The 25,805-nt window shown below is 47.4% G+C and overlaps 1 protein-coding gene across 1 annotated transcript in view; it reads left to right on the forward strand.

The window, feature by feature from the left end:
• SUPT16H (SPT16 homolog, facilitates chromatin remodeling subunit) overlaps nt 1-25,805 on the forward strand; it is a 99,735-nt gene that overhangs the window by 59,611 nt on the left and 14,319 nt on the right. The window contains exons 16-21 of the mRNA XM_090130129.1: nt 17-152; nt 1,230-1,356; nt 5,224-5,342; nt 11,611-11,736; nt 14,510-14,622; nt 21,926-22,001. Coding sequence (XP_089986255.1) covers nt 17-152; nt 1,230-1,356; nt 5,224-5,342; nt 11,611-11,736; nt 14,510-14,622; nt 21,926-22,001 — 697 coding nt within the window. The remainder of the gene's footprint in view (nt 1-16; nt 153-1,229; nt 1,357-5,223; nt 5,343-11,610; nt 11,737-14,509; nt 14,623-21,925; nt 22,002-25,805) is intronic.

Raw genomic sequence — 25,805 nt, forward strand, 5'->3', positions numbered from 1 at the left:
CAAAAAAACCCTACAGAACCTATAGGGCATCCAACATGAAGACCCCTGGGGAGCAGTCGGTGCCTGCCCTCAATTTGCAGAACGCTTTTAGGATCATCAAGGAGGTCCAAAAACGTTACAAGACGCGCGAGGCGGAGGAGAAGGAAAAAGAGGTGCTGGAAATGGGGGATTTGGGGTCGGAAATGGGGGATTTTGGGGTCGGAAATGGGGGATTTGGGGTCGGAAATGGGGGATTTGGGGTCAGAAATGGGGGATTTGGGGTCGGAAATGGGGATTTTGGGGTCGGAAATGGGGGATTTGGGGTCGGAAATGGGGGATTTGGGGTCAGAAATGGGGATTTTGGGGTCAGAAATGGGGAAATTGGGGTCAGAAATGGGGATTTTGGGGTCAGAAATGGGGAAATTGGGGTCAGAAATGGGGAAATTGGGGTCAGAAATGGGGGATTTGGGGTCGGAAATGGGGATTTTGGGGTCGGAAATGGGGGATTTGGGGTCAGAAATGGGGAAATTGGGGTCAGAAATGGGGGATTTGGGGTTGGAAATGGGGATTTTGGGGTCGGAAATGGGGGATTTGGGGTTTATTTGGGGTCGGAAATGGGGGATTTGGGGTCTGTTTGGGGTCAGAAATGGGGAAATTGGGGTCAGAAATGGGGATTTTGGGGTCGGAAATGGGGATTTTGGGGTCGGAAATGGGGGATTTGGGGTCAGAAATGGGGAAATTGGGGTCAGAAATGGGGGATTTGGGTTCGGAAATGGGGATTTTTGGGTCAGAAATGGGGATTTTTGGGTCAGAAATGGGGAAATTGGGGTCGGAAATGGGGGATTTGGGGTTGGAAGTGGGGATTTTGGGGTCCTTTTGGGGTCAGAAATGGGGGATATGGGGTCCATTTGGGGTCAAAAGGGGGTTTTGGGGTCAGGGTTTGGGGTTTTGGGGTAAGAAATGGGGATTATGGGGCAGAAATGGGGGTTTTGGGGTCAGAAATGGGGGATTTGGGGTCGGAAATGGGGGATTTGGGGTCAGAAAAGGGGATTTTGGGGTCAGAAATGGGGAAATTGGGGTCAGAAATGGGGGATTTGGGGTCAGAAAAGGGGATTTTGGGGTCAGAAAAGGGGATTTTAGGGTTTTTTTGCAGCTTTTTTACCGGGATTTTTTGGGAGTTTTTCGAGCTTATTTGGGGCTTTTTTGGGGCTTTTTTCACGGGGTTTTTGGGGCTGTTTTGGGGTTTTTAGGGCATTGTGAAGCAGGACTCGTTGGTGATCAACCTGAACCGAAGCAACCCCAAACTCAAGGATCTCTACATCAGACCCAACATCGCCCAGAAGAGGATGCAGGGCTCGCTGGAGGCGCACGTCAACGGTGGGGGGGATTTTGGGGTCAGAAATGGGGGATTTGGGGTCGTTTTGGGGTCGGAAATGGGGGATTTGGGGTCCTTTTCGGGTCGGAAATGGGGGATTTGGGGTCAGAAATGGGGATTTTGGGGTCAGAAATGGAGCATTTGGGGTCGTTTTGGGGTCAAAAATGGGGGTTTTGGGGTCGGAAATGGGGATTTTGGGGTCCTTTTGGGGTAGGAAATGGGGGTTTGGGGGTCAGAAATGGGGATTTGGGGTCAGAAATGGGGGATTTGGGGTTGGAAATGGGGGGTTTGGGGTCCTTTAGGGGTCAGAAATGGGGGTTTTGGGGTCCTTTTGGGGTCGGAAATGGGGGGTTTGGGGTGGGAAATGGGGATTTGGGGTCAGAAATGGGGGATTTTGGGGTCGGAAATGGGGGATTTGGGGTCCTTTTGGGGTTGGAAATGGGGGATTTGGGGTCGGAAATGGGGATTTTGGGGTCCTTTTGGGGTCGGAAGTGGGGGTTTTGGGGTCAGAAATGGGGGTTTTGGGGTCCTTTTGGGGTCGGAAATGGGGGATTCGGGGTTGGAAATGGGGGCTTTGGGGTCCTTTTGGGGTCGGAAATGGGGGATTTGGGGTCAGAAATGGGGGTTTTGGGGTCGGAAATGGGGATTTTGGGGTCCTTTTGGGGTCAGAAATGGGGATTTGGGGTCCGAAATGGGGGATTTGGCATCGGAAATGGGGGATTTGGCATCGGAAATGGGGGATTTGGGGTCCTTTTGGGGTCGGAAATGGGGGTTTTGGGGTCAGAAATGGGGGTTTTGGGGTCAGAAATGGGGTTGGAAACGGGGTTTTGGGGTCAGAAATGTGGGATTTGGGGTCAGAAATGGGGTCGGAAATGGGGTTTTGGGGGCAGAAATGGGGTTTTTGGGGTCAGAAATGGGGATTTTGGGGTCCTTTTGGGGTCGGAAATGGGGGATTTGGGGTCAGAAATGGGGATTTTGGGGTCAGAAATGGGGGATTTGGGGTCCTTTTCGGGTCGGAAATGGGGGATTTGGGGTTGGAAATGGGGGGTTTGGGGTCCTTTAGGGGTTGGAAATGGGGGATTTGGGGTCGGAAATGGCGGTTTTGGGGTTGGAAAGGGGGGAGTTTGGGTCCTTTTGGGGTCAGAAATGGGGATTTTGGGGTCGGAAATGGGGGATTTGGGGTCCATTTGGGGTCAGAAATGGGGGTTTTGGGGTTGGAAAGGGGGGAGTTTGGGTCCTTTTGGGGTTGGAAATGGGGGCTTTGGGGTCAGAAATGGGGTTGGAAACGGGGTTTTGGGGTCAGAAATGGGGGTTTTGGGGTCCTTTTGGGGTCGGAAATGGGGTTTTGGGGTCAGAAATGGGGATTTTGGGGTCGGAAATGGGGGATTTGGGGTCGGAAATGGGGATATTGGGGTCGGAAATGGGGATTTTGGGGTTGGAAATGTGGGGTTTGGGGTCCTTTTCGGGTCGGAAATGGGGGATTTGGGGTCAGAAATGGGGTTTTGGGGTTGGAAATGGGGTCAGAAAGGGGGGTGTTGGGTCAGAAATGGGGTTGGAAACGGGGTTTTGGGATCAGAAATGGGGGTTTTGGGGTCATTTTGGGGTCGGAAATGGGGATTTTGGGGTCAGAAATGGGGATTTTGGGGTTGGAAATGTGGGGTTTGGGGTCCTTTTCGGGTCGGAAATGGGGGTTTTGGGGTCAGAAATGGGGGATTTGGGGTCCTTTTGGGGTCGGAAATGGGGGATTTGGGGTCAGAAATGGGGGTTTTGGGGTCCTTTTGGGGTCGGAAGTGGGGGTTTTGGGGTCGGAAATGCGGTTTTGGGGTTGGAAAAGGGGATTTTGGGGTCAGAAATTGGGGTTTTGGGGTCCTTTTGGGGTCAGAAATAGGGTCAGAAGTGGGGCTTTGGGGTCAGAAATGGGGTTTTGGGGTCAGAAATGGGGTCAGTTATGGGGGATTTGGGGTCAGAAATGGGGACTTTTGGGATCAGAAATGGGGGATATGGGGTGGGAAATGGGGGCTTTGGGGTCAGAAATGGGGGATTTGGGGTTGGAAATGTGGGGTTTGGGGTCCCTTAATTTCTGCCCTCCTTAACGAAGGCCCGGTTAATTAGCGGAGGGCAGATCAATTAACGAGGGGCTAATTAATTAATTAGGGTTCTGATTCACGTCGGTGCGTGGCGACAAGGTGGACATGGATTCATCCCTCATTAATGACCCATTAATTGATTAATCAGGGTTTCAGTTCATGTCAGTGCGCAGTGACAAGGCAGTCATTAATTAATCCTTCATTGATAAGTCATTAGTTAATTAGTAATTTGTTAATTAGCCTTCCAAATCTCGTTGTGGACGGGACGGCTTCGAATGGATTTAGCGTTTCGTGGGGGCTGATTACTCATTAATTAACCCCCCCTCCCCTTAATTCTTGCCCTCCTTAACGAAGGCCCGGTTAATTAGCGGAGGGCTGATCAATTAACGAAGGGCTAATTAATTAATTAGGGTTTTGTGTCACATCAATGTGTAGCAATGAGGTGGATGTGAATTCATCCCTCATTAATGACCCATTAATTAATTAATCAGGGTTTCAGTTCACGACAGTGCGCAGTGACAAGGCAGTCATTAATTAATCCTTCATTGATAAGTCATTAGTTAATTAGTAATTTGTTAATTAGCCTTCCAAATCTCGTTGTGGACGGGACGGCTTCGAATGGATTTAGCGTTTCTTGGGTGCCGATTACTCATTAATTAACCCCCTTTTCCGTTAATTACTGCCCTTGTTAACGAAGGCCCGGTTAATTAGCGGAGTGCTGATCAATTAACAAAGGGCTAATTAATTAATTAGGGTTCCATTTCACATCAGTGGGTAGCGACGAGTAGGACGTGAATTCATCCCTCATTAATGACCCATTAATTAATTAATCAGGGTTTCAGTTCATGTCAGTGCGCAGTGACAAGGCTGACATTAATTAATCCTTCATTGATAAGTCATTAGTTAATTAGTAATTTGTTAATTAGCCTTCCAAATCTCGTTGTGGACGGGACGGCTTCGAATGGATTTAGCGTTTCGTGGGGGCCGATCACTCATTAATTAAACCTTCCTTCCCTTAATTTCTGCCCTCCTTAACGAAGGCCCAATTAATTAGCGGAGGGCAGTTCAATTAACGAAGGGCTAATTAATTAATTAGGGTTCCCTTTCACATCAATGCGTGGCGACGAGGTGGACGTGAATTCATCCCTCATTAATGACCCATTAATTAATTAATCAGGGTTTCAGTTCATGTCAGTGCGCAGTGACAAGGCAGTCATTAATTAATCCTTCATTGATAAGTCATTAGCTAATTAGCAATTTGTTAATTAGCCTTCCAAATCTCGTTGTGGACGGGACGGCTTCGAATGGATTTAGCGTTTCTTGGGGGCCGATTACTCATTAATTAACCCCCTTTTCCCTTAATTTCTGCCCTCGTTAACGAAGGCCCGGTTAATTAGCGGAGGGCTGATCAATTAACAAAGGGCTAATTAATTAATTAGGGTTCCGATTCACGTCGGTGCGTGGCGACGAGGTGGACGTGAATTCATCTCTCATTAATGACCCATTAATTAATTAATCAGGGTTTCAGTTCACGACAGTGCGCAGTGACAAAGCAGTCATTAATTTATCCTTCATTGATAAGTCATTAGCTAATTAGCAATTTGTTAATTAGCCTTCCAAATCTCGTTGTGGATGGGACGGCTTCGAATGGATTTAGCGTTTCATGGGGGCCGATTACTCATTAATTAACCCCCCCTTCCCTTAATTTCTGCCCTCCTTAACGAAGGCCCGGTTAATTAGCAGAGGGCAGATCAATTAACAAAGGGCTAATTAATTAATTAGGGTTCCGATTCACGTCGGTGCGTGGCGACAAGGTGGACATTTTGTACAACAACATCAAACACGCTGTGTTCCAGCCCTGCGACGGGGAGATGATCATCGTGCTGCACTTCCACCTCAAGGTTTGGGGCAAATTTGGGCAGTTTTGGGCAATTTTGGGTCGTTTTGGGGTTTTTTGACCATTTTGGGGTTTTTTATTTGGGGTTTTTTGGGGTTTTTTTGGGGTTTTTGGGGTCATTTTTGGGGTCTTTTGGGGTTGTTTTGAGGTCATTTGTGCGTTTGGAGGTGGTTGTTTTCCTGCACTTCCAGCTCAAGGTTTGTGGCAAATTTGGGCAGTTTTGGGCAATTTTGGGTCGTTTTGGGGTTTTTTGACCATTTTGGGGTTTTTTATTTGGGGTTTTTTGGGGTTTTTTTGGGGTTTTTGGGGTCATTTTTGGGGTCTTTTGGGGTTGTTTTGAGGTCATTTGTGCGTTTGGAGGTGGTTGTTTTCCTGCACTTCCAGCTGAAGGTTTGGGGCAAATTTGGGCAGTTTTGGGCAATTTTGGGTCGTTTTTGGGGTTTTTTGACCATTTTGGGGTTTTTTTGGGTTTTTTATTTGGGGGTTTTTGGGGTTTTTTTGGGTCTCTTTTGGGGTTTTTTGGGGTCGTTTTGAGGTCATTTGTGCGTTTGGAGGCGGTTCTTTTCCTGCACTTCCACCTCAAGGTTTGGGGCAAATTTGGGCAGTTTTGGGCAATTTTGGGTCGTTTTGGGGTTTTTTGACCATTTTGGGGTTTTTTCAGGTTTTTTATTTGGGGTTTTTTGGGTTTTTTTGGGTCTTTTTTGGGGTTGTTTTGAGGTCATTTTGAGGTTGTTGGTGCGTTTGGAGGTGGTCGTTTTCCTGCACTTCCACCTCAAGGTTTGGGGCAAATTTGGGCAGTTTTGGGCAATTTTGGGTCGTTTTGGGGTTTTTTGACCATTTTGGGGTTTTTTATTTGGGGTTTTTTGGGGTTTTTTTGGGGTTTTTGGGGTCATTTTTGGGGTCTTTTGGGGTTGTTTTGAGGTCATTTGTGCGTTTGGAGGTGGTTGTTTTCCTGCACTTCCAGCTGAAGGTTTGGGGCAAATTTGGGCAGTTTTGGGCAATTTTGGGTCGTTTTTGGGGTTTTTTGACCATTTTGGGGTTTTTTTGGGTTTTTTATTTGGGGGTTTTTGGGGTTTTTTTGGGTCTCTTTTGGGGTTTTTTGGGGTCGTTTTGAGGTCATTTGTGCGTTTGGAGGCGGTTCTTTTCCTGCACTTCCACCTCAAGGTTTGGGGCAAATTTGGGCAGTTTTGGGCAATTTTGGGTCGTTTTGGGGTTTTTTGACCATTTTGGGGTTTTTTCAGGTTTTTTATTTGGGGTTTTTTGGGTTTTTTTGGGTCTTTTTTGGGGTTGTTTTGAGGTCATTTTGAGGTTGTTGGTGCGTTTGGAGGTGGTCGTTTTCCTGCACTTCCACCTCAAGGTTTGGGGCAAATTTGGGCAGTTTTGGGCAATTTTGGGTCGTTTTGGGTTTTTTTGACCATTTTGGGGTTTTTTATTTGGGGTTTTTTGGGGTTTTTTGGGGTTTTTGGGGTCATTTTTGGGGTTTTTTGGGGTCGTTTTGAGGTTGTTGGCGCGTTTGGAGGTGGTCGTTGTCCTGCACTTCCACCTCAAGGTTTGGGGCAAATTTGGGCAGTTTTGGGCAATTTTGGGTCGTTTTGGGTTTTTTTTGATCATTTTGGGGTTTTTTCAGGTTTTTTATTTGGGTTTTTTGGGGGGGTTTTTGGGTCTTTTTTGGGGTTTTTTGAGGTCGTTTTGAGGTCATTGGCGCGTTTGGAGGTGGTCGTTTTCCTGCACTTCCACCTCAAGGTTTGGAGCAAATTTGGGCGAATTTGGGCAATTTTGGGTCATTTTGGGGTTTTTTGACCATTTTGGGGTTTTTTTTGGGGGGTTTTTTGGGGTTTTTTGGGTTTTTTTTGGGTTTTTTTTGGGTTTTTTTTGAGGTCATTTTGAGGTTGTTGGCGCGTTCGGAGGTGGTCGTTGTCCTGCACTTCCACCTCAAGGTTTGGGGCAAATTTGGGCAGTTTTGGGCAATTTTGGGTCGTTTTGGGTTTTTTTGACCATTTTGGGGTTTTTTATTTGGGGTTTTTTGGGGTTTTTTGGGGTTTTTGGGGTCATTTTTGGGGTTTTTTGGGGTTGTTTTGAGGTCGTTGGCGCGTTTGGAGGTGGTCGTTTTCCTGCACTTCCACCTCAAGGTTTGGGGCAAATTCGGGCAGTTTTGGGCAATTTTGGGTCGTTTTGGGGTTTTTTGACCATTTTGGGGTTTTTTGGGGTTTTTTATTTGGGTTTTTTTGGGTTTTTTTTGGGTCTCTTTTGGGGTTTTTTGGGGTCGTTTTGAGGTTGTTGGCGCGTTTGGAGGTGGTCGTTTTCCTGCACTTCCACCTCAAGGTTTGGGGCAAATTCGGGCAGTTTTGGGCAATTTTGGGTCGTTTTGGGGTTTTTTGACCATTTTGGGGTTTTTTGGGGTTTTTTATTTGGGTTTTTTTGGGTTTTTTTTGGGTCTCTTTTGGGGTTTTTTGGGGTTTTGAGGTTGTTGGCGCGTTTGGAGGTGGTTCTTTTCCTGCACTTGCACCTCAAGGTTTGGGGCAAATTTGGGCAGTTTTGGGCAATTTTGGGTCATTTTGGGGTTTTTTGACCATTTTGGGGTTTTTTGGGGCTTTTTATTTGGGGTTTTTTGGGGTTTTTTTGGGTCTCTTTTGGGGTTTTTTGGGGTCGTTTTGAGGTTGTTGGCGCGTTTGGAGGTGGTCGTTTTCCTGCACTTCCAGCTGAAAGTTTGGGGCAAATTTGGGCAATTTTGGGCAATTTTGGGTCGTTTTGGGGTTTTTTGACCATTTTGGGGTTTTTTATTTGGGGTTTTTTGGGTTTTTTGGGGGGTTTTTTGGGTCTTTTTTGGGGTTTTTTTTGGGGTTTTGGGGGCTGTTGGCGCGTTTGGAGGCGGTTGATTTCCTGCACTTTCAGCTGAAGGTTTGGGGCAAATTTGGGCAGTTTTGGGCAATTTTGGGGTCTCTTTTGGGGTTTTTGGAGTCGTTTTTGGGTTTTTTATTTGGGGTTTTGGGGTTTTTTTGGGGGGTTTTTGGGGTCTTTTTTGGGGTTTTTTGGGGTTGTTTTGAGGTCGTTGGCGCGTTTGGAGGTGGTTGTTTTCCTGCACTTCCATCTCAAGGTTTGGGGCAAATTTGGGCAGTTTTGGGCAATTTTGGGTCGTTTTGGGGTTTTTTGACCATTTTGGGTTTTTTTTGGGTTTTTTATTTGGGGTTTTTTGGGGTTTTTTTGGGTCTTTTTTGGGTTTTTTTGAGGTCATTTTGAGGTTGTTGGCGCGTTTGGAGGCGGTTCTTTTCCTACACTTCCACCTCAAGGTTTGGGGCAAATTTGGGCAGTTTTGGGCAATTTTGGGTCGTTTTGGGGTTTTTTGACCATTTTGGGGTTTTTTATTTGGGGTTTTTGGGGTCTTTTTTGGGGTTTTTTGGGGTTGTTGGCGCGTTTGGAGGTGGTCGTCCTGCACTTCCACCTCAAGGTTTGGTGCAAATTTGGGCAATTTTGGGTCGTTTTGGGGTTTTTTTTGACCATTTTGGGGGTTTTATTAATAGGATTTGTGGTCACTTTTATGGGATTTTGGTTTCATTTTTTGGGATTTAGCTCCTTTGGGGCAGTAAATTGGGTCTTTGGGGCCATTTTGGGGGATTTTGGGTCATTTTGGGGGATTTGGGGTCAATTTTATGAGATTTTGGGTTATTTTGGTGCAAATTTTGGTGATTTTGGGTCATTTTTATGGGATTTTGGGTCATTTTTGTGGGATTTTGGCTCAATTTTATGGGATTTTGGGTCATTTTTGTGGGATTTGTGGGATTTTGTGGGATTTTGGGTCATTTTGTGGGATTTGGGGTCAATTTTATGGGATTTTGGGTCATTTTGTTGCGAAGTTTTGAGGGATTTTGAGTCATTTTTATGAGATTTTGGGTCATTTTGTGGGATTTTGGGTCATTTTTGTGGGATTTGGGGTCAATATTATGGGATTTTGTGTCATTTTGGTGCAAAGTTTTGTGGGATTTTGGGTCTTTTGTGGAATTTGGGGTCAATTTTGGGGAATTTGGGGTCATTTTGGGGGGATTTGGGATCATTTTGGGGAATTCTGGGGATTTTGGGTCATTTTTGGTGGATTTTGGGTCAATTTGGGGGTTTTGGGTCATTTTTGTGGGATTTGGGGTCAATTTTATGAGATTTTGGGTTATTTTGGTGCAAATTTTGGTGATTTTGGGTCATTTTTATGGGATTTTGGGTCATTTTTGTGGGATTTTGGCTCAATTTTATGGGATTTTGGGTCATTTTTGTGGGATTTGTGGGATTTTGTGGGATTTTGGGTCATTTTGTGGGATTTGGGGTCAATTTTATGGGATTTTGGGTCATTTTGTTGCGAAGTTTTGAGGGATTTTGAGTCATTTTTATGAGATTTTGGGTCATTTTTGTGGGATTTGGGGTCAATATTATGGGATTTTGTGTCATTTTGGTGCAAAGTTTTGTGGGATTTTGGGTCTTTTGTGGGATTTGGGGTCAATTTTGGGGAATTTGGGGTCATTTTGGGGGTATTTGGGATCATTTTGGGGAATTTTGGGGATTTTGGGTCATTTTTGGTGGATTTTGTGTCAATTTGGGGGTTTTGGGTCATTTTTGTGGGATTTGGGGTCAATTTTATGAGATTTTGTGTCATTTTGGTGCGAATTTTGGTGATTTTGGGTCATTTTGTGGGATTTTGGCTCAATTTTATGGGATTTTGGGTCATTTTTTTGGGATTTTGTGGGATTTTGTGGGATTTGGGGCCATTTTGTGGGATTTGGGGTCAATTTTGTGGGATTTGGGGTCAATTATATGAGATTTACTGTCATTTTGGTGAGAAGTTTTGTGATTTGGGGTCATTTTTGTGGGATTTTGGATCATTTTTTGGGGAGTTGGGGTCAATTTTATGAGATTTTGTGTCGTTTTGGTGTGAATTTTGGTGATTTTGGGTCATTTTTGTGGAATTTTGGCTCACTTTTGTGGAATTTTGGCTCACTTTTATGGGATTTTGGGTCACTTTTGGGGGATTTGGGGTCTTTATGGGATTCGGACGCATTTTGGGGGGATTTGGGGTCATTTTTATGGGATTTTGGGTCATTTTGGGGGGATTTGGGCTCTTTTTGGAGAGAAGTCGAGTCTTTTGGAATCTTTGGGGGTCTTTCTGGGTTATTTTTATGGGATTTTGTGTCATTTTGGGTCGTTATCATTGGATTTGGGGTCGTTCTCATGTTTTTTTGTGTCATTTTTATGGGATTTGGTCTCATTTTTCTGTGATTTTGGGTCATTTTTATGGGGTTCAGGCTCATTTTTTCGGGATTTTGGGTCACTTTTGTGGGATTTTTTTGTCATTTTTGTGGGATTTTTTGTCATTTTTGTGGGATTTTTTGTCATTTTTGTGGGATTTTTTGTCATTTTTGTGGGATTTGGGGTCAATTTTATGAGATTTACTGTCATTTTGGTGAGAAGTTTTGTGATTTTGGGTCATTTTTTGGGATTTTGGGTCAATTTTATGAGATTTTGGATCATTTTGGGGCGAAGTTTTGTGATTATGGGTCATTTTTGTGGGATTTTGGGTCATTTTTGTGGGATTTTGCATCAATTTTATGAGATTTTGTCATTTTGGTGCGAAGTTTTGTGATTTTGGGTCCTGTTTGTGGGATTTTGGGTCCTGTTTGTGGGATTTTGGGTCATTTTGTGGGATTTTGGGTCATTTTGGTGCGAAGTTTTGTGATTTTGGGTCATTTTGTGGGATTTTGGCTCACTTTTGTGGGATTTTGGGTCATTTTTGTGGGATTTTGTGTCATTTTGTGGGATTTGGGGTCATTTTTGTGTGATTTGGGGTCAATTATATGAGATTTTGTGTCATTTTGGTGCAAAGTTTTGTGGGATTTTGGGTCATTTTGTGGGATTTTGGCTCACTTTTATGGGATTTACTGTCATTTTGGTGCGAAGTTTTGTGATTTTGGGTCCTGTTTGTGGGATTTTGGGTCCTGTTTGTGGGATTTTGGGTCATTTTGTGGGATTTTGGGTCATTTTGTGGGATTTTGGGTCATTTTGGTGTGATTTTTTGTGATTTTGTGTCCTTTTGTGGGATTTTGGCTCACTTTTATGGGATTTTGTGTCCTTTTGTGGGATTGTGGCTCACTTTTATGGGATTTTGGCTCGTTTTTATGGGATTTGGGGTCATTTTCCGAGCGTTTGGGGCAAATTTTGTGGGTTTTAGGGTCATTTTTGTGAGGTTTAGATTTTGGCTCTTTTGGGGTCATTTTGGGGTCGGTTTCCTCCCCCAGAACGCCATCATGTTTGGGAAGAAGAGGCACACAGACGTGCAGTTCTACACAGAAGTGGGGGAAATCACCACGGATTTGGGGAAGCATCAGCACATGCACGACCGCGACGACCTCTACGCTGAGCAGGTGGGGGGATTTTGGGGCAATTTGGGGCTTTTTTGGGATTTTGGGGGCATTTGGGGTCAATGTGGGTCTTTGGGGGCTGATTTGGGGTCATTTTGGGGGAATTTTATGGCTTTTTTGGGGGAATTTTTGGGGTTATTTGGAGAAGTTTGGGGTGCGAATTTGAGGATTTGGGGTCTTTTGGGAGGGGATTTGGGGTCATTTTGGGGCAATTTGGGGCTTTTTTGGGATTTTGGGGGCATTTGGGGTCAACGTGGGTCTTTGGAGGGGAAGATGGGGTCATTTTGGGGGAATTTGGGGGTCTCTAGGGGGAATTTTGAGGGAGTTTGGGGGCATTTTGGGCGGCGCATGTGGTGGTTTTTGGGGAGGAAATTGGGGTCTTTTCAGGGGGGATTTGGGGTCATTTTGGGGGGATTTTGGGGCTTTTTTGGGATTTTGGGGGCATTTGGGGTCAACGTGGGTCTTTGGAGGGGAAGATGGGGTCATTTTGGGGGGATTTTGGGGCTTTTTTGGGGGAATTTTTGGGGTTGTTTGGAGAAGTTTGGGGGGCGAATTTGAGGATTTGGGGTCTTTTGGGAGGGGATTTGGGGTCGTTTTGGGGCAATTTGGGGCTTTTTTGGGATTTTGGGGGCATTTGGGGTCAACGTGGGTCTTTGGGGGCCGATTTGGGGTCATTTTGGAGGGATTTTGGGGCTTTTTTGGGGGAATTTTGGGGGAGTTTGGGGGCATTTTGGGTGGCGCATGTGGTGGTTTTTGGGGAGGAAATTGGGGTCTTTTCAGGGGGGATTTGGGGTCATTTTGGGGGGATTTTGGGGCTTTTTTGGGATTTTGGGGGCATTTGGGGTCAACGTGGGTCTTTGGAGGGGAAGATGGGGTCATTTTGGGGGGATTTTGGGGCTTTTTTGGGGGAATTTTTGGGGTTGTTTGGAGAAGTTTGGGGTGCGAATTTGAGGATTTGGGGTCTTTTGGGAGGGGATTTGGGGTCGTTTTGGGGCAACTTGGGACTTTTATGGGATTTTGGGGGCATTTGGGGTCAATGTGGGTCTTTGGGGGACGATTAGGGGTCATTTTGGGGGGATTTGGGGGATTATTTGGAGGGAATTTTGGGGTTATTTGGAGAAGATTGGGGGGCGAATTTGGAGGATTTGGGGAGGAGTTGGGGTCTTTTGGGAGGGGGTTTGGGGTCATTTTGGGGCAATTTGGGGCTTTTTTGGGATTTTGGGGGCATTTGGGGTCAACGTGGATCTTTGGAGGGGAAGATGGGGTCATTTTGGAGGGATTTTGGGGCTTTTTTATGGGAATTTTTGGGGTTATTTGGAGAAGTTTGGGGGCGAATTTGAGGATTTGGGGTCTTTTGGGAGGGGATTTGGGGTCGTTTTGGGGCAATTTGGGGCTTTTTTGGGATTTTGGGGGCATTTGGGGTCAACGTGGGTCTTTGGGGGCCGATTTGGGGTCATTTTGGGGGGATTTTGGGGCTTTTTTGGGGGAATTTTTGGGGTTATTTGGGGGAGTTTGGGGTGCGAATTTGAGGATTTGGGGTCTTTTGGGAGGGGATTTGGGGTCGTTTTGGGGCAACTTGGGACTTTTATGGGATTTTGGGGGCATTTGGGGTCAACGTGGATCTTTGGAGGGGAAGATGGGGTCATTTTGGAGGGATTTTGGGGCTTTTTTATGGGAATTTTTGGGGTTATTTGGAGAAGTTTGGGGGGCGAATTTGAGGATTTGGGGTCTTTTGGGAGGGGATTTGGGGTCGTTTTGGGGCAATTTGGGGCTTTTTTGGGATTTTGGGGGCATTTGGGGTCAACGTGGGTCTTTGGGGGCCGATTTGGGGTCATTTTGGGGGGATTTTGGGGCTTTTTTGGGGGAATTTTTGGGGTTATTTGGGGGAGTTTGGGGGGCGAATTTGAGGATTTGGGGTCTTTTGGGAGGGGATTTGGGGTCGTTTTGGGGCAACTTGGGACTTTTATGGGATTTTGGGGGCATTTGGGGTCAACGTGGGTCTTTGGAGGGGAAGATGGGGTCATTTTGGGGGGATTTTGGGGCTTTTTTGGGGGAATTTTTGGGGTTATTTGGAGAAGTTTGGGGTGCGAATTTGAGGATTTGGGGTCTTTTGGGAGGGGATTTGGGGTCATTTTGGGGCAATTTGGGGCTTTTTTGGGATTTTGGGGGCATTTGGGGTCAACGTGGGTCTTTGGGGGGGAAGATGGGGTCATTTTGGGGGGATTATGGGACTTTTTTGGGGGAATTTTTGGGGTTGTTTGGGGGAGTTTGGGGGGCGAATTTGGAGGATTTGGGGAGGATTTGGGGTCTTTTCAGGGGGGATTTGGGGTCATTTTCGGGGATTTTGGGGCTTTTATGGGATTTTTGGGGCATTTGGGGTCAACGTGGGTCTTTGGAGGGGAAGATGGGGTCATTTTGGGGGGATTTTATGGCTTTTTTGGGGGAATTTTGGGGTTGTTTGGGGGAGTTTGGGGGGCGAATTTGGAGGATTTGGGGAGGATTTGGGGTCATTTTGGGGGGATTTTGGGGCTTTTTTGGGATTTTTGTGGCATTTGGGGTCAATGTGGGTCTTTGGGGGGCAATATGGGGTCATTTTGGGGGGGGATTTGGGGGATTTTGGGTTTCTTTTGGGGGGATTTTTGGGGTTCCTCCATTGGGATTTTTGGGTCTCTTTTGGGGGATTTTTGAGGCTCTTTTTGGGGGATTTTTTTGGGCACCTTTTGTGGGATTTTTGGGGTTCATCCTTTGGGATTTTTGGGGTCCCCTATGGGTGCAGATGGAGCGGGAGATGCGGCACAAACTGAAGACAGCCTTCAAGAACTTCATAGAGAAGGTGGAGGCTTTGACCAAGGAGGAGCTCGAGTTCGAGGTGCCCTTCAGGGAGCTGGGGTGAGCCCCAAAAACCCCAAAAACGCCCCAAAAAAACATTTTTCCACCCCAAAAACCCGACATTTCCACCCTAAAAACCCCATCAGTGCCCCAAATCCCACTTTTCCACCCCAAAAACCCAACATTCTACCCCAAAACCCAACGTTCCCACCCCAAAACCCCATCAGTGCCCCAAATCCCACTTTTCCACCCCAAAAACCCCAAATTTCCACCCAAAAACTGAACATTTCCACCCCAAAACCCAACGTTTCCACCCCAAAAACCCCATCAGTGCCCCAAATCCCACTTTTCCAACCCAAAAACCCAAAATTTCCACCCAAAACCTCAACATTTCGACCCCAAATCCCACTTCTCCACCCCAAAAACCCGACGGTCCCACCCCAAAAACCCCATCAGTGCCCCAAATCCCACTTTTCCACCCCAAAAACCCAACATTCTACCCCAAAAACCCAAACATTTCCATCCCAAAAACCCCATCAGTGCCCCAAATCCCACTTTTCCACCCCAAAAACCCAACATTTCCACCCGAAAACCCAAACATTTTCACCCCCAAAACCCCATCAGTGCCCCAAATCCCACTTTTCCACCCCAAAATCCCAACATTCTACCCCAAAACCCAACATTTCCACCCCAAAAACCCGACGTTCCCACCCCAAAAACCCCATCAGTGCCCCAAATCCCACTTTTCCACCCCAAAAACCGAAAGTTTCCACCCAAAAACCCAAACATTTTCACCCCAAAAAACCCATCAGTGCCCCAAATCCCACTTTTCCACCCCAAAACCCAACATTCTACCCCAAAACCCAAACATTTTCACTCCCAAAAACCCGACGTTTCCACCCCAAAACCCCATCAGTGCCCCAAATCCCACTTTTCCACCCCAAAAACCCAAAATTTCCACCCAAAAACCCAACATTTCGACCCCAAAACCCCATCAGTGCCCCAAAACTCAACACTCCTGCCCCAAAAACCCAACATTCTACCCCAAAACCCAAACATTTTCACCCCAAAAACCCCATCAGTGCCCCAAATCCCACTTTTCCTTTCCAAAACCCCAAAATTTCCACCCAAAAACTCAACGTTTCCACCCAAATCCCAAACATTTCCACCCCAAAAACCCAAAGTTTCCACCCAAAACTCAACATTTCCACCCCAAAAACCCAAAGTTTCCACCCCAAAACCCCATCAGTGCCCCAAATCCCATTTTCCACCCCAAAAAACCAACATTTCCATCCCAAAACCCAAACATTTTCACCCCAAAAACCCCATCAGTGCCCCAAAAACCCAACATTCTACCCCAAAAACCCAATGTTTCCACCCCAAAACCCCATCAGTGCCCCAAATCCCACTTTTCCACCCAAAAACCCAACATTCCACCCCAAAAACCCGACGTTTCCACCCCAAAACCCCATCAGTGCCCCAAATCCCACTTTTCCACCCCAAAAACCCAAAGTTTCCACCCAAAACTCAACATTTCCACCCCAAAAACCCAAAGTTTCCACCCCAAAACCCCATCAGTGCCCCAAATCCCACTTTTCCACCCCAAAAACCCAAAGTTTCCACCCAAAAAGCAACGTTTCCACCCCAAAAACCCCATCAGTGCCCCAAATCCCACTTTTCCACCCCAAAAACCCAAAATTTCCACCCAAAAACTCAACATTTCCACCCAAAACCCAAACATTTTCACCCCCAAAACCCCATCACTGCCCCAAATCCCACTTTTCCACCCCAAAAACCCAAAATTTCCACCCAAAAACTGAACATTTCCACCCCAAAAACCCAACGTTTCCACCCCAAAAACCCCATCAGTGCCCCAAATCCCACTTTTCCAACCCAAAAACCCAACATTTCCACCCAAAACCCAAACATTTTCACCCCAAAAACCCCATCAGTGCCCCAAATCCCACTTTTCCACCCAAAAACCCAACATTCCACCCCAAAAACCCGACGTTTCCACCCCAAAACCCCATCAGTGCCCCAAATCCCACTTTTCCACCCCAAAAACCCAAAGTTTCCACCCAAAACTCAACATTTCCACCCCAAAAACCCAAAGTTTCCACCCCAAAACCCCATCAGTGCCCCAAATCCCACTTTTCCACCCCAAAAACTCAACATTTCCACCCAAAACCCAAACATTTTCACCCCCAAAACCCCATCACTGCCCCAAATCCCACTTTTCCACCCCAAAAACCCAAAATTTCCACCCAAAAACTGAACATTTCCACCCCAAAAACCCAACGTTTCCACCCCAAAAACCCCATCAGTGCCCCAAATCCCACTTTTCCAACCCAAAAACCCAACATTTCCACCCAAAACCCAACATTTCCACCCCAAAAACCCCATCAGTGCCCCAAATCCCACTTTTCCACCCAAAAACCCAACATTCCATCCCAAAAACCCGACGTTTCCACCCCAAAACCCCATCAGTGCCCCAAATCCCACTTTTCCACCCCAAAAACCCAACATTCTACCCCAAAACACAAACATTTCCACCCCAAAAACCCAAAGTTTCCACCCCAAAACCCCATCCGTGCCCCAAATCCCACTTTTCCACCCCAAAAACCTGACATTTCCACCCAAAACCTCAACATTTCCACCCCAGAAATCCCATCAGCGCCCCAAAACTCAACACTCCTGCCCCAAAAACCCAACATTCTACCCCAAATCTCAACATATCCACCCCAAAACCCAACATTCTACCCCAAAACCCAAACATTTCCACCCCAAAAACCCCATCAGTGCCCCAAATCCCACTTTTCCACCCCAAAAACCCAACATTTCCACCCCAAAAACTCAACGTTCCCACCCCAAAAACCCATCGCTGCCCCAAATCCCACTTTTCCGCCCTAAAAACCCAAAATTTCCATCCAAAAACCCAACATTTCGACCCCAAATCCCACTTTTGCACCCCAAAAACCCAACATACTACCCCAAAACCCAAACATTTTCACCCCAAAAACCCCATCAGTGCCCCAAATCCCACTTTTCCACCCCAAAAACCCAACATTCTACCCCAAAACCCAAACATTTTCACCCCCAAAAACCCATCAGTGCCCCAAATCCCACTTTTCCACCCCAAAAACCCAAAATTTCCACCCAAAACCTCAACATTTCGACCCCAAATCCCACTTCTCCACCCCAAAAACCCAACATTTCCACCCGAAAACCCCATCAGTGCCCCAAATCCCACTTTTCCGACCCAAAAACCCAACATTCTACCCCAAAACCCAACATTTCACCCCAAAAACCCTACGTTTCCACCCCAAAAACCCCATCAGTGCCCCAAATCCCACTTTTCCACCCCAAAAACCCAACGTTTCCACCCCAAAACCCAACGTTCCCACCCCAAAAACCCCATCAGTGCCCCAAATCCCACTTTTCCACCCCAAAAACCCAAAGTTTCCACCCAAAACTCAACATTTTCACCCCAAAAACCCCATCAGTGCCCCAAATCCCACTTTTCCACCCCAAAAACCCAACATTTCCCCCCAAAACCTCAACGTTTCGACCGCAAATCCCACTTTTCCACCCCAAAACCCAACGTTTCCACCCCAAAACCCAAACATTTCCACCCCAAAACCCCATCAGTGCCCCAAATCCCACTTTTCCACCCCAAAACCCAACGTTTCCACCCCAAAACCCAAACATTTCCACCCCAAAACCCCATCAGTGCCCCAAATCCCACTTTTCCACCCCAAAACCCAACATTCTACCCCAAAACCCAAACATTTCCACCCCAAAACCCCCATCAGTGCCCCAAATCCCACTTTTCCACCCCAAAATCCCAACATTCTACCCCAAAACCCAACGTTCCCACCCCAAAAACCCCATCAGTGCCCCAAATCCCACTTTTCCACTCCAAAAACCCAAAATTTCCACCCCAAAAACTCAACGTTTCCACCCCAAAACCCCATCAGTGCCCCAAATCCCACTTTTCCACCCCAAAAACCCCAAATTTCCACCCAAAAACTCAACATTTCCACCCAAAATCCCAAACATTTCCACCCCAAAACCCCATCCGTGCCCCAAATCCCACTTTTCCACCCCAAAAACCCAACATTCTACCCCAAAACCCAAACATTTTCACCCCAAAAACCCCATCAGTGCCCCAAATCCCACTTTTCCACCCCAAAAACCCAAAGTTTCCATCCCAAAACCCAACATTTCCACCCCAAAACCCAAACATTTTCACCCCAAAAACCCCATCAGTGCCCCAAAACCCACTTTTCCACCCCAAAAACCCAACATTCCACCCAAAAACCCAAACATTTCCACCCCAAAAACCCCATCAGTGCCCCAAATCCCACTTTCCACCCCAAAAACCCACTTTTCCACCCCAAAAACCCAACATTTCCACCCCAAAACCCAACGTTTCCACCCCAAAAACCCCATCAGTGCCCCAAATCCCACTTTTCCACCCGAAAAACCCGACATTTCCACCCCAAAACCCAAACATTTCCACCCCAAAACCCCATCAGTGCCCCAAAAACCCAACATTCTACCCCAAAAACCCAATGTTTCCACCCCAAAACCCCATCAGTGCCCCAAAACTCAACACTCATGCCCCAAAAACCCAACATTCTACCCCAAAACCCAACGTTCCCACCCCAAAAACCCCATCAGTGCCCCAAATCCCACTTTTCCACCCCAAAAACCCAAAATTTCCACCCAAAAACTCAACATTTCCACCCAAAACCCAAACATTTTCACCCCAAAAACCCGACATTTCCACCCCAAAAACCCCATCAGTGCCCCAAATCCCACTTTTCTGCCCCAAAAACCCAAAGTTTCCACCCCAAAAACCCCATCAGTGCCCCAAATCCCACTTTTCTGCCCCAAAAACACAAAATTTCCACCCAAAAACCCAACATTTCCACCCAAAACCCAACGTTCCCACCCCAAAAACCCCATCAGTGCCCCAAATCCCACTTTTCCTCCCCAAAAACCCAAAATTTCCACCCAAAAACTCAACGTTTCCACCCAAAACCCAAACATTTCCACCCCAAAACCCCATCAGTGCCCCAAATCCCACTTTTCTGTCCCAAAAACCCAACATTCTACCCCAAAACCCAAACATTTCCACCCCAAAACCCCATCAGTGCCCCAAATCCCAACATTTCCCCCCCAAAACCCAATTTCTTGACCCCAAACCCCAATTTCATGACCCCAAACCCAATTTCATGACCCCAAACCCAGTTTCTTCTTCCTGAACCCCAGTTTCTTGACCCTAAACCCAACTTCTGGACCCCAAACCGAATTTCATGACCCCAAAACCCAATTTCTTGACCCTGAACCCAATTTCTTGACCCCAAACCCAATTTCTTGACCCCAAACCCCAATTTCATGACCCCAAACCCAATTTCTTGACCCCAAACCCAGTTTCTTCTTCCTGAACCCCAGTTTCTTGACCCTAAACCCAAGTTCTGGACCCCAAACCGAATTTCATGACCTCAAACCCCAATTTCATGACCCCAAACCCAATTTCTTGACCCCAAACTCAATTTCATGACCCCAAACCCGATTTCATGACCCCGAACCCCAATTTTTGACCCCACAACCCAACTTCTTGACCCCAAACCCCAATTTCTTGAACCCACACCCCACCTTTTGCTCCCAACACCCCCATTTCCCCCCTAAAACCCAACATTTCCCCCCCAAATCCCAACTTCTTGACCCTGAACCCCAACTTCTTGACCCCAAATCCCAATTTCTTGACCCCAAACCCAACTTCATGACCCCAAACACGAATTTCCTGGCCCCAAATCCAATTTCTTGACCCGGAACCCCAACTTCTTGATCTCAAACCCAACTTCATGACCCCAAGCACGAATTTCTTGGCCCCAAACCCACTTTCTTGACCCAGAACCCCAATTTCTTGACCCTGAACCCCAACTTCTTGGCCCTGAACCCAACTTCTTGACCCCAAATCCCAATTTCTTGACCCCAAACCCAACTTCATGACCCCAAACACGAATTTCCTGGCCCCAAATCCGATTTCTTGACCCGGAACCCCAATTTCTTGACCCTGAACCCAATTTCTTGACCCCAAACCCAACTTCTTGACCCCACAACCCAACGTCTTGACCCCAAACCCAACATTTCCCCCCTAAAACCCAACATTTCCCCCCCAAACCCCAATTTCTTGACCCCGAACCCCAATTTCTTGACCCCAAACCCAACTTCATGAACCCAAACACGAATTTCTTGACCCCAAATCCAATTTCTTGACCCGGAACCCCAACTTCTTGACCCCAAACCCAACTTCATGACCCCAAGCACAAATTCTTGACCCCAAACACCAATTTCTTGACCCCAAACCCAACTTCATGACCCCAAACACGAATTTCTTGACCCCAAATCCAATTTCTTGACCCGGAACCCCAACTTCTTGACCCCAAACCCAACTTCATGACCCCAAGCACAAATTCTTGACCCCAAACACCAATTTCTTGACCCCAAACCCAACTTCATGACCCCAAACACGAATTTCTTGACCCCAAATCCAATTTCTTGACCCGGAACCCCAACTTCTTGACCCCAAACCCAACTTCATGACCCCAAGCACAAATTCTTGACCCCAAACACCAATTTCTTGACCCCAAACCCAACTTCATGACCCCAAACACGAATTTCTTGACCCCAAATCCAATTTCTTGACCCGGAGCCCCAACTTCTTGACCCCAAACCCAACTTCATGACCCCAAGCACAAATTCTTGACCCCAAACCCCATTTTCTTGACCCCAAACCCAACTTCATGACCCCAAACACGAATTTCCTGGCCCCAAATCCAATTTCTTGACCCGGAACCCCAACTTCTTGACCCCAAACCCCAACTTCTTGACCCCAAACCCAACTTCTTGACCCCAATCCCCCATCTTCTCCCCCAAAACCCATCATTTCCCCCCAAAACCCCAATTTCTTGACCCTAAACCCAATTTCTTGACCCCAAACCCCAATTTCATGACCCCAAACCCAATTTCATGACCCCAAACCCAGTTTCTTCTTCCTGAACCCCAATTTCTTGACCCTAAACCCAACTTCTTGACCCCGGAACCCCAACTTCTTGACCCCAAACCCAACTTCTTGACCCCAAACCCCATTTTCTTGACCCCAAACCCAACTTCATGACCCCAAACACGAATTTCCTGGCCCCAAATCCAATTTCTTGACCCGGAACCCCAACTTCTTGACCCCAAACCCAACTTCTTGACCCCAAACCCAACTTCTTGACCCCAAACCCCAACTTCTTGACCCCAAACCCCAATTTCTTGACCCCACACCCCAATTTTTCCCCCCTCCCAGCTTTAACGGAGCCCCGTACCGCAGCACCTGCCTCCTCCAACCCACCAGCAGCGCGTTGGTCAACTGCACCGAGTGGGTGAGTGGGTGACACCCCATAATTTTTGGACCATCAATCCCTCCCCCATCTCCCCCTCTATTTTTTGGGGGGGTTTGGGGTCATTTTGGGGGCCGAATTTGGGGGATTTGGGAGGTTTTGGGGGAGGAAACTGGGGGATTTGGGGGCATTTTGGGGGGATTTGGGGGCTTTTTTGTGGGATTTGGGGGCATTTGGGGGATTTTGGGGTCATTTGGGGGTGTTTGGGGGGTTGTTTGGGGTCATTTGGGGGATTTTTGGGGGGAGATATGGTGTCATTTTAGGGGGGATTTGGGGTCATTTTAGGGGGGATTTGGGGTCATTTTGTTGCTTTTTTGGGGGGATTTGGGTGCATTTTGGGGATTTTGGGGTCATTTTGGGGGGATTTTAGGGTTGTTTGGGGGTTTTTTGTGGGGGGGATTTGGGGACATTTTAGGGGGGATTTGGGGTCAATTTGGGAGGATTTGGGGTCTTTTTGGGGGGATTTGGGGGCTTTTTTTGTGGGATTTGGGGGCATTTGGGGGATTTTGGGGTCATTTGGGGGTGTTTGGGGGGTTGTTTGGGGTCATTTGGGGGATTTTTGGGGGGAGATATGGTGTCATTTTAGGGGGGATTTGGGGTCATTTTAGGGGGGATTTGGGGTCATTTTGTTGCTTTTTTGGGGGGATTTGGGTGCATTTGGGGGATTTTGGGGTCATTTTGGGGGGATTTTAGGGTTGTTTGGGGGTTTTTTGTGGGGGGGATTTGGGGACATTTTAGGGGGGATTTGGGGTCAATTTGGGAGGATTTGGGGTCTTTTTGGGGGGATTTGGGGGCTTTTTTTGTGGGATTTGGGGGCATTTGGGGGATTTTGGGGTCATTTGGGGGTGTTTGGGGGGTTGTTTGGGGTCATTTGGGGGATTTTTGGGGGGAGATATGGTGTCATTTTAGGGGGGATTTGGGGTCATTTTAGGGGGGATTTGGGGTCATTTTGTTGCTTTTTTGGGGGGATTTGGGTGCATTTTGGGGATTTTGGGGTCATTTTGGGGGGATTTTAGGGTTGTTTGGGGGGTGTTTTGTGGGGGGGATTTGGGGTCATTTTGGGGGGGATTTGGGGTCAATTTGGGAGGATTTGGGATCATTTTGGGGGGATTTTGGGGCTTATTTGGGGGCATTTGGGGGATTTTGGGGTCATTTGGGGGTGTTTGGGGGGGTTGTTTGGGGTCATTTGGGGGATTTTTGGGGGGAGATATGGTGTCATTTTGGGGGGATTTGGGGTCATTTTAGGGGGGATTTGGGGTCATTTTGGGGCTTTTTTGGGGGGATTTGGGGGCATTTTGGGGATTTTGGGGTCGTTTGGGGGGGTTGTTTGGGGTCATTTTGGGGGGATTTTAGGGTTGTTTGGGGGGGTTTTTTGTGGGGGGGATTTGGGGTCATTTTGGGGGGAATTTGGGGGCATTTTGGGGGGATTTGGGGGCATTTGGGGGATTTTGGGGTCATTTAGGGGTGTTTGAGGGGGTTGTTTGGGGTCATTTGGGGGATTTTTGGGGGGAGATATGGTGTCATTTTAGGGGGGATTTGGGGTCATTTTAGGGGGGATTTGGGGTGGATTTGGGGTCATTTTGGGGGGCATTTGGGGTCATTTTGGGGGGCATTTGGGGTCATTGTGGGGGATTTCAGGGCTTTTTTGGGATTTTGGGGCATTTGGGGCCAACGTGGGTCTTTGGGGGGGAATATGGGGTCATTTTGGGGGAGATTTTGGGGTCATTTGGATAAGTTTCGGGTTTTTTGGAAGGCGAATTTGGGCTCATTTTGCGGTGGATTTGGGGTCATTTTGGGCGGGGATTTGGGGTCATTTTGGAGCATTTTTGGGATTTTGGGGCATTTGGGGTCAACGTGTGTCTTTGGGGGGGAACTGGGGGTCATTTTGGGGGAGATTTTGGGGTCATTTGGGGAAGTTTGGTGGGTTTTTTTGGGAGGCGAATTTGGGAACGTTTTGGGGTGGATTTGGGGTCATTTTGGGGGGCATTTGGGGTCATTGTGGGGGGATTTCAGGGCTTTTTTGGGATTTTGGGGCATTTGGGGCCAACGTGGGTCTTTGGGGGGGAATATGGGGTCATTTTGGGGGAGATTTTGGGGTCATTTGGACAAGTTTCGGGTTTTTTGGAAGGCGAATTCGGGAACGTTTTGCGGTGGATTTGGGGTCATTTTGGGGCAATTTGGGGTCATTTTGGGGGATTTTGGGGCATTTGGGGTCAACGTGTGTCTTTGGGGGGGGATATGGGGTCATTTTGGGGGGATTTTGGGGGTTACTTGGGAGAATTTGGGGATTATTTGGGAGAGTTTGGGGGTTTTTTGGGAGGCGAATTTGGGCTCATTTTGCGGTGGATTTGGGGTCATTTTGGGGGGGGATTTGGGGTCATTTTGGGGCATTTTTGGGATTTTGGGGCATTTGGGGTCAACGTGTGTCTTTGGGGGGGAACATGGGGTCATTTTGGGGGAGATTTTGGGGTCATTTGGACAAGTTTCGGGTTTTTTGGAAGGCGAATTCGAGAACGTTTTGGGGTGGATTTGGGGTCATTTTGGGGGGGGGATTTGGGGTCATTTTGGGGCTTTTTTTGGGATTTTGGGGCATTTGGGGTCAACGTGTGTCTTTGGGGGGGAACATGGGGTCATTTTGGGGGGATTTTGGGGGTTACTTGGGATAATTTGGGGATAATTTGGGGGAGTTTGGGGGTTTTTTGGGGAGGTGAATTTGAGGACATTTTGCGGTGGATTTGGGGTCATTTTTTGGGGGTATTTGGGGTCATTTGGGGGCTTTTTTGGGATTTTGGGGCATTTGGGGCCAACGTGGGTCTTTGGGGGGGAATATGGTGTCATTTTGGGGGAGATTTTGAGGTTATTTGGGGAAGTTTGGGGTTTTTTGGGAGGCGAATTCGGGAACGTTTTGGGGTGGATTTAGGGTCATTTTGGGGGGCGGATTTGGGGTCATTTTGGAGCATTTTTGGGATTTTGGGGCATTTGGGGTCAACGTGTGTCTTTGGGGGGGAATATGGGGTCATTTTGGGGGGATTTTGGGGGTTACTTGGGAGAATTTGGGGATAATTTGGGGGAGTTTGGGGGTTTTTTGGGAGGCGAATTTGGGCTCATTTTGGGGTGGATTTGGGGTCATTTTGGGGTGGATTTGGAGTCAGTTGGCGGGGAATTTGGGGTCATTTTGGAGGTTTTGGGTTTTTTGGGGGGCATTTGGGATCAACGTGGGTGTTTGATGGGGAACAAGGGTCATTTTGGGGGGATTTTGGGGGTTATTTGGGGGGAATTTGGGGGTTTTTTGGGGAGGCGAATTTGGGGACATTTTGTGGTGGATTTGGGGTCATTTTGGGGGGGATTTGGGGTCATTTTGGGGGGCATTTGGGGTCATTGTGGGGGGATAACAGGGCTTTTTTGGGATTTTGGGGCATTTGGGGCCAACGTGGGTCTTTGGGGGGGAATATGGGGTCATTTTGGGGGAGATTTTGGGGTCATTTGGACAAGTTTCGGGTTTTTTGGAAGGCGAATTCGGGAACGTTTTGCGGTGGATTTGGGGTCATTTTGGGGGGGGATTTGGGGTCATTTTGGGGCTTTTTTTGGGATTCTGGGGCATTTGGGGTCAACGTGTGTCTTTGGGGGGGGATATGGGGTCATTTTGGGGGGATTTTGGGGGTTATTTGGGTGAATTTGGGGGGCATTTCGGGTCATTTTGGCGCGATTTGGGGTCATTTTGGCGTGGATTTGGGGTGGATTTGGGGCCATTTTTGGGTTGACACCCCCATTTTTTACTCATCAATC

The sequence above is a fragment of the Phasianus colchicus genome, chromosome 39 (assembly GCF_987193195.1).
Source record: "Phasianus colchicus chromosome 39, bPhaCol1.hap1.1, whole genome shotgun sequence".
Classification (NCBI taxonomy): domain Eukaryota; kingdom Metazoa; phylum Chordata; class Aves; order Galliformes; family Phasianidae; genus Phasianus; species Phasianus colchicus.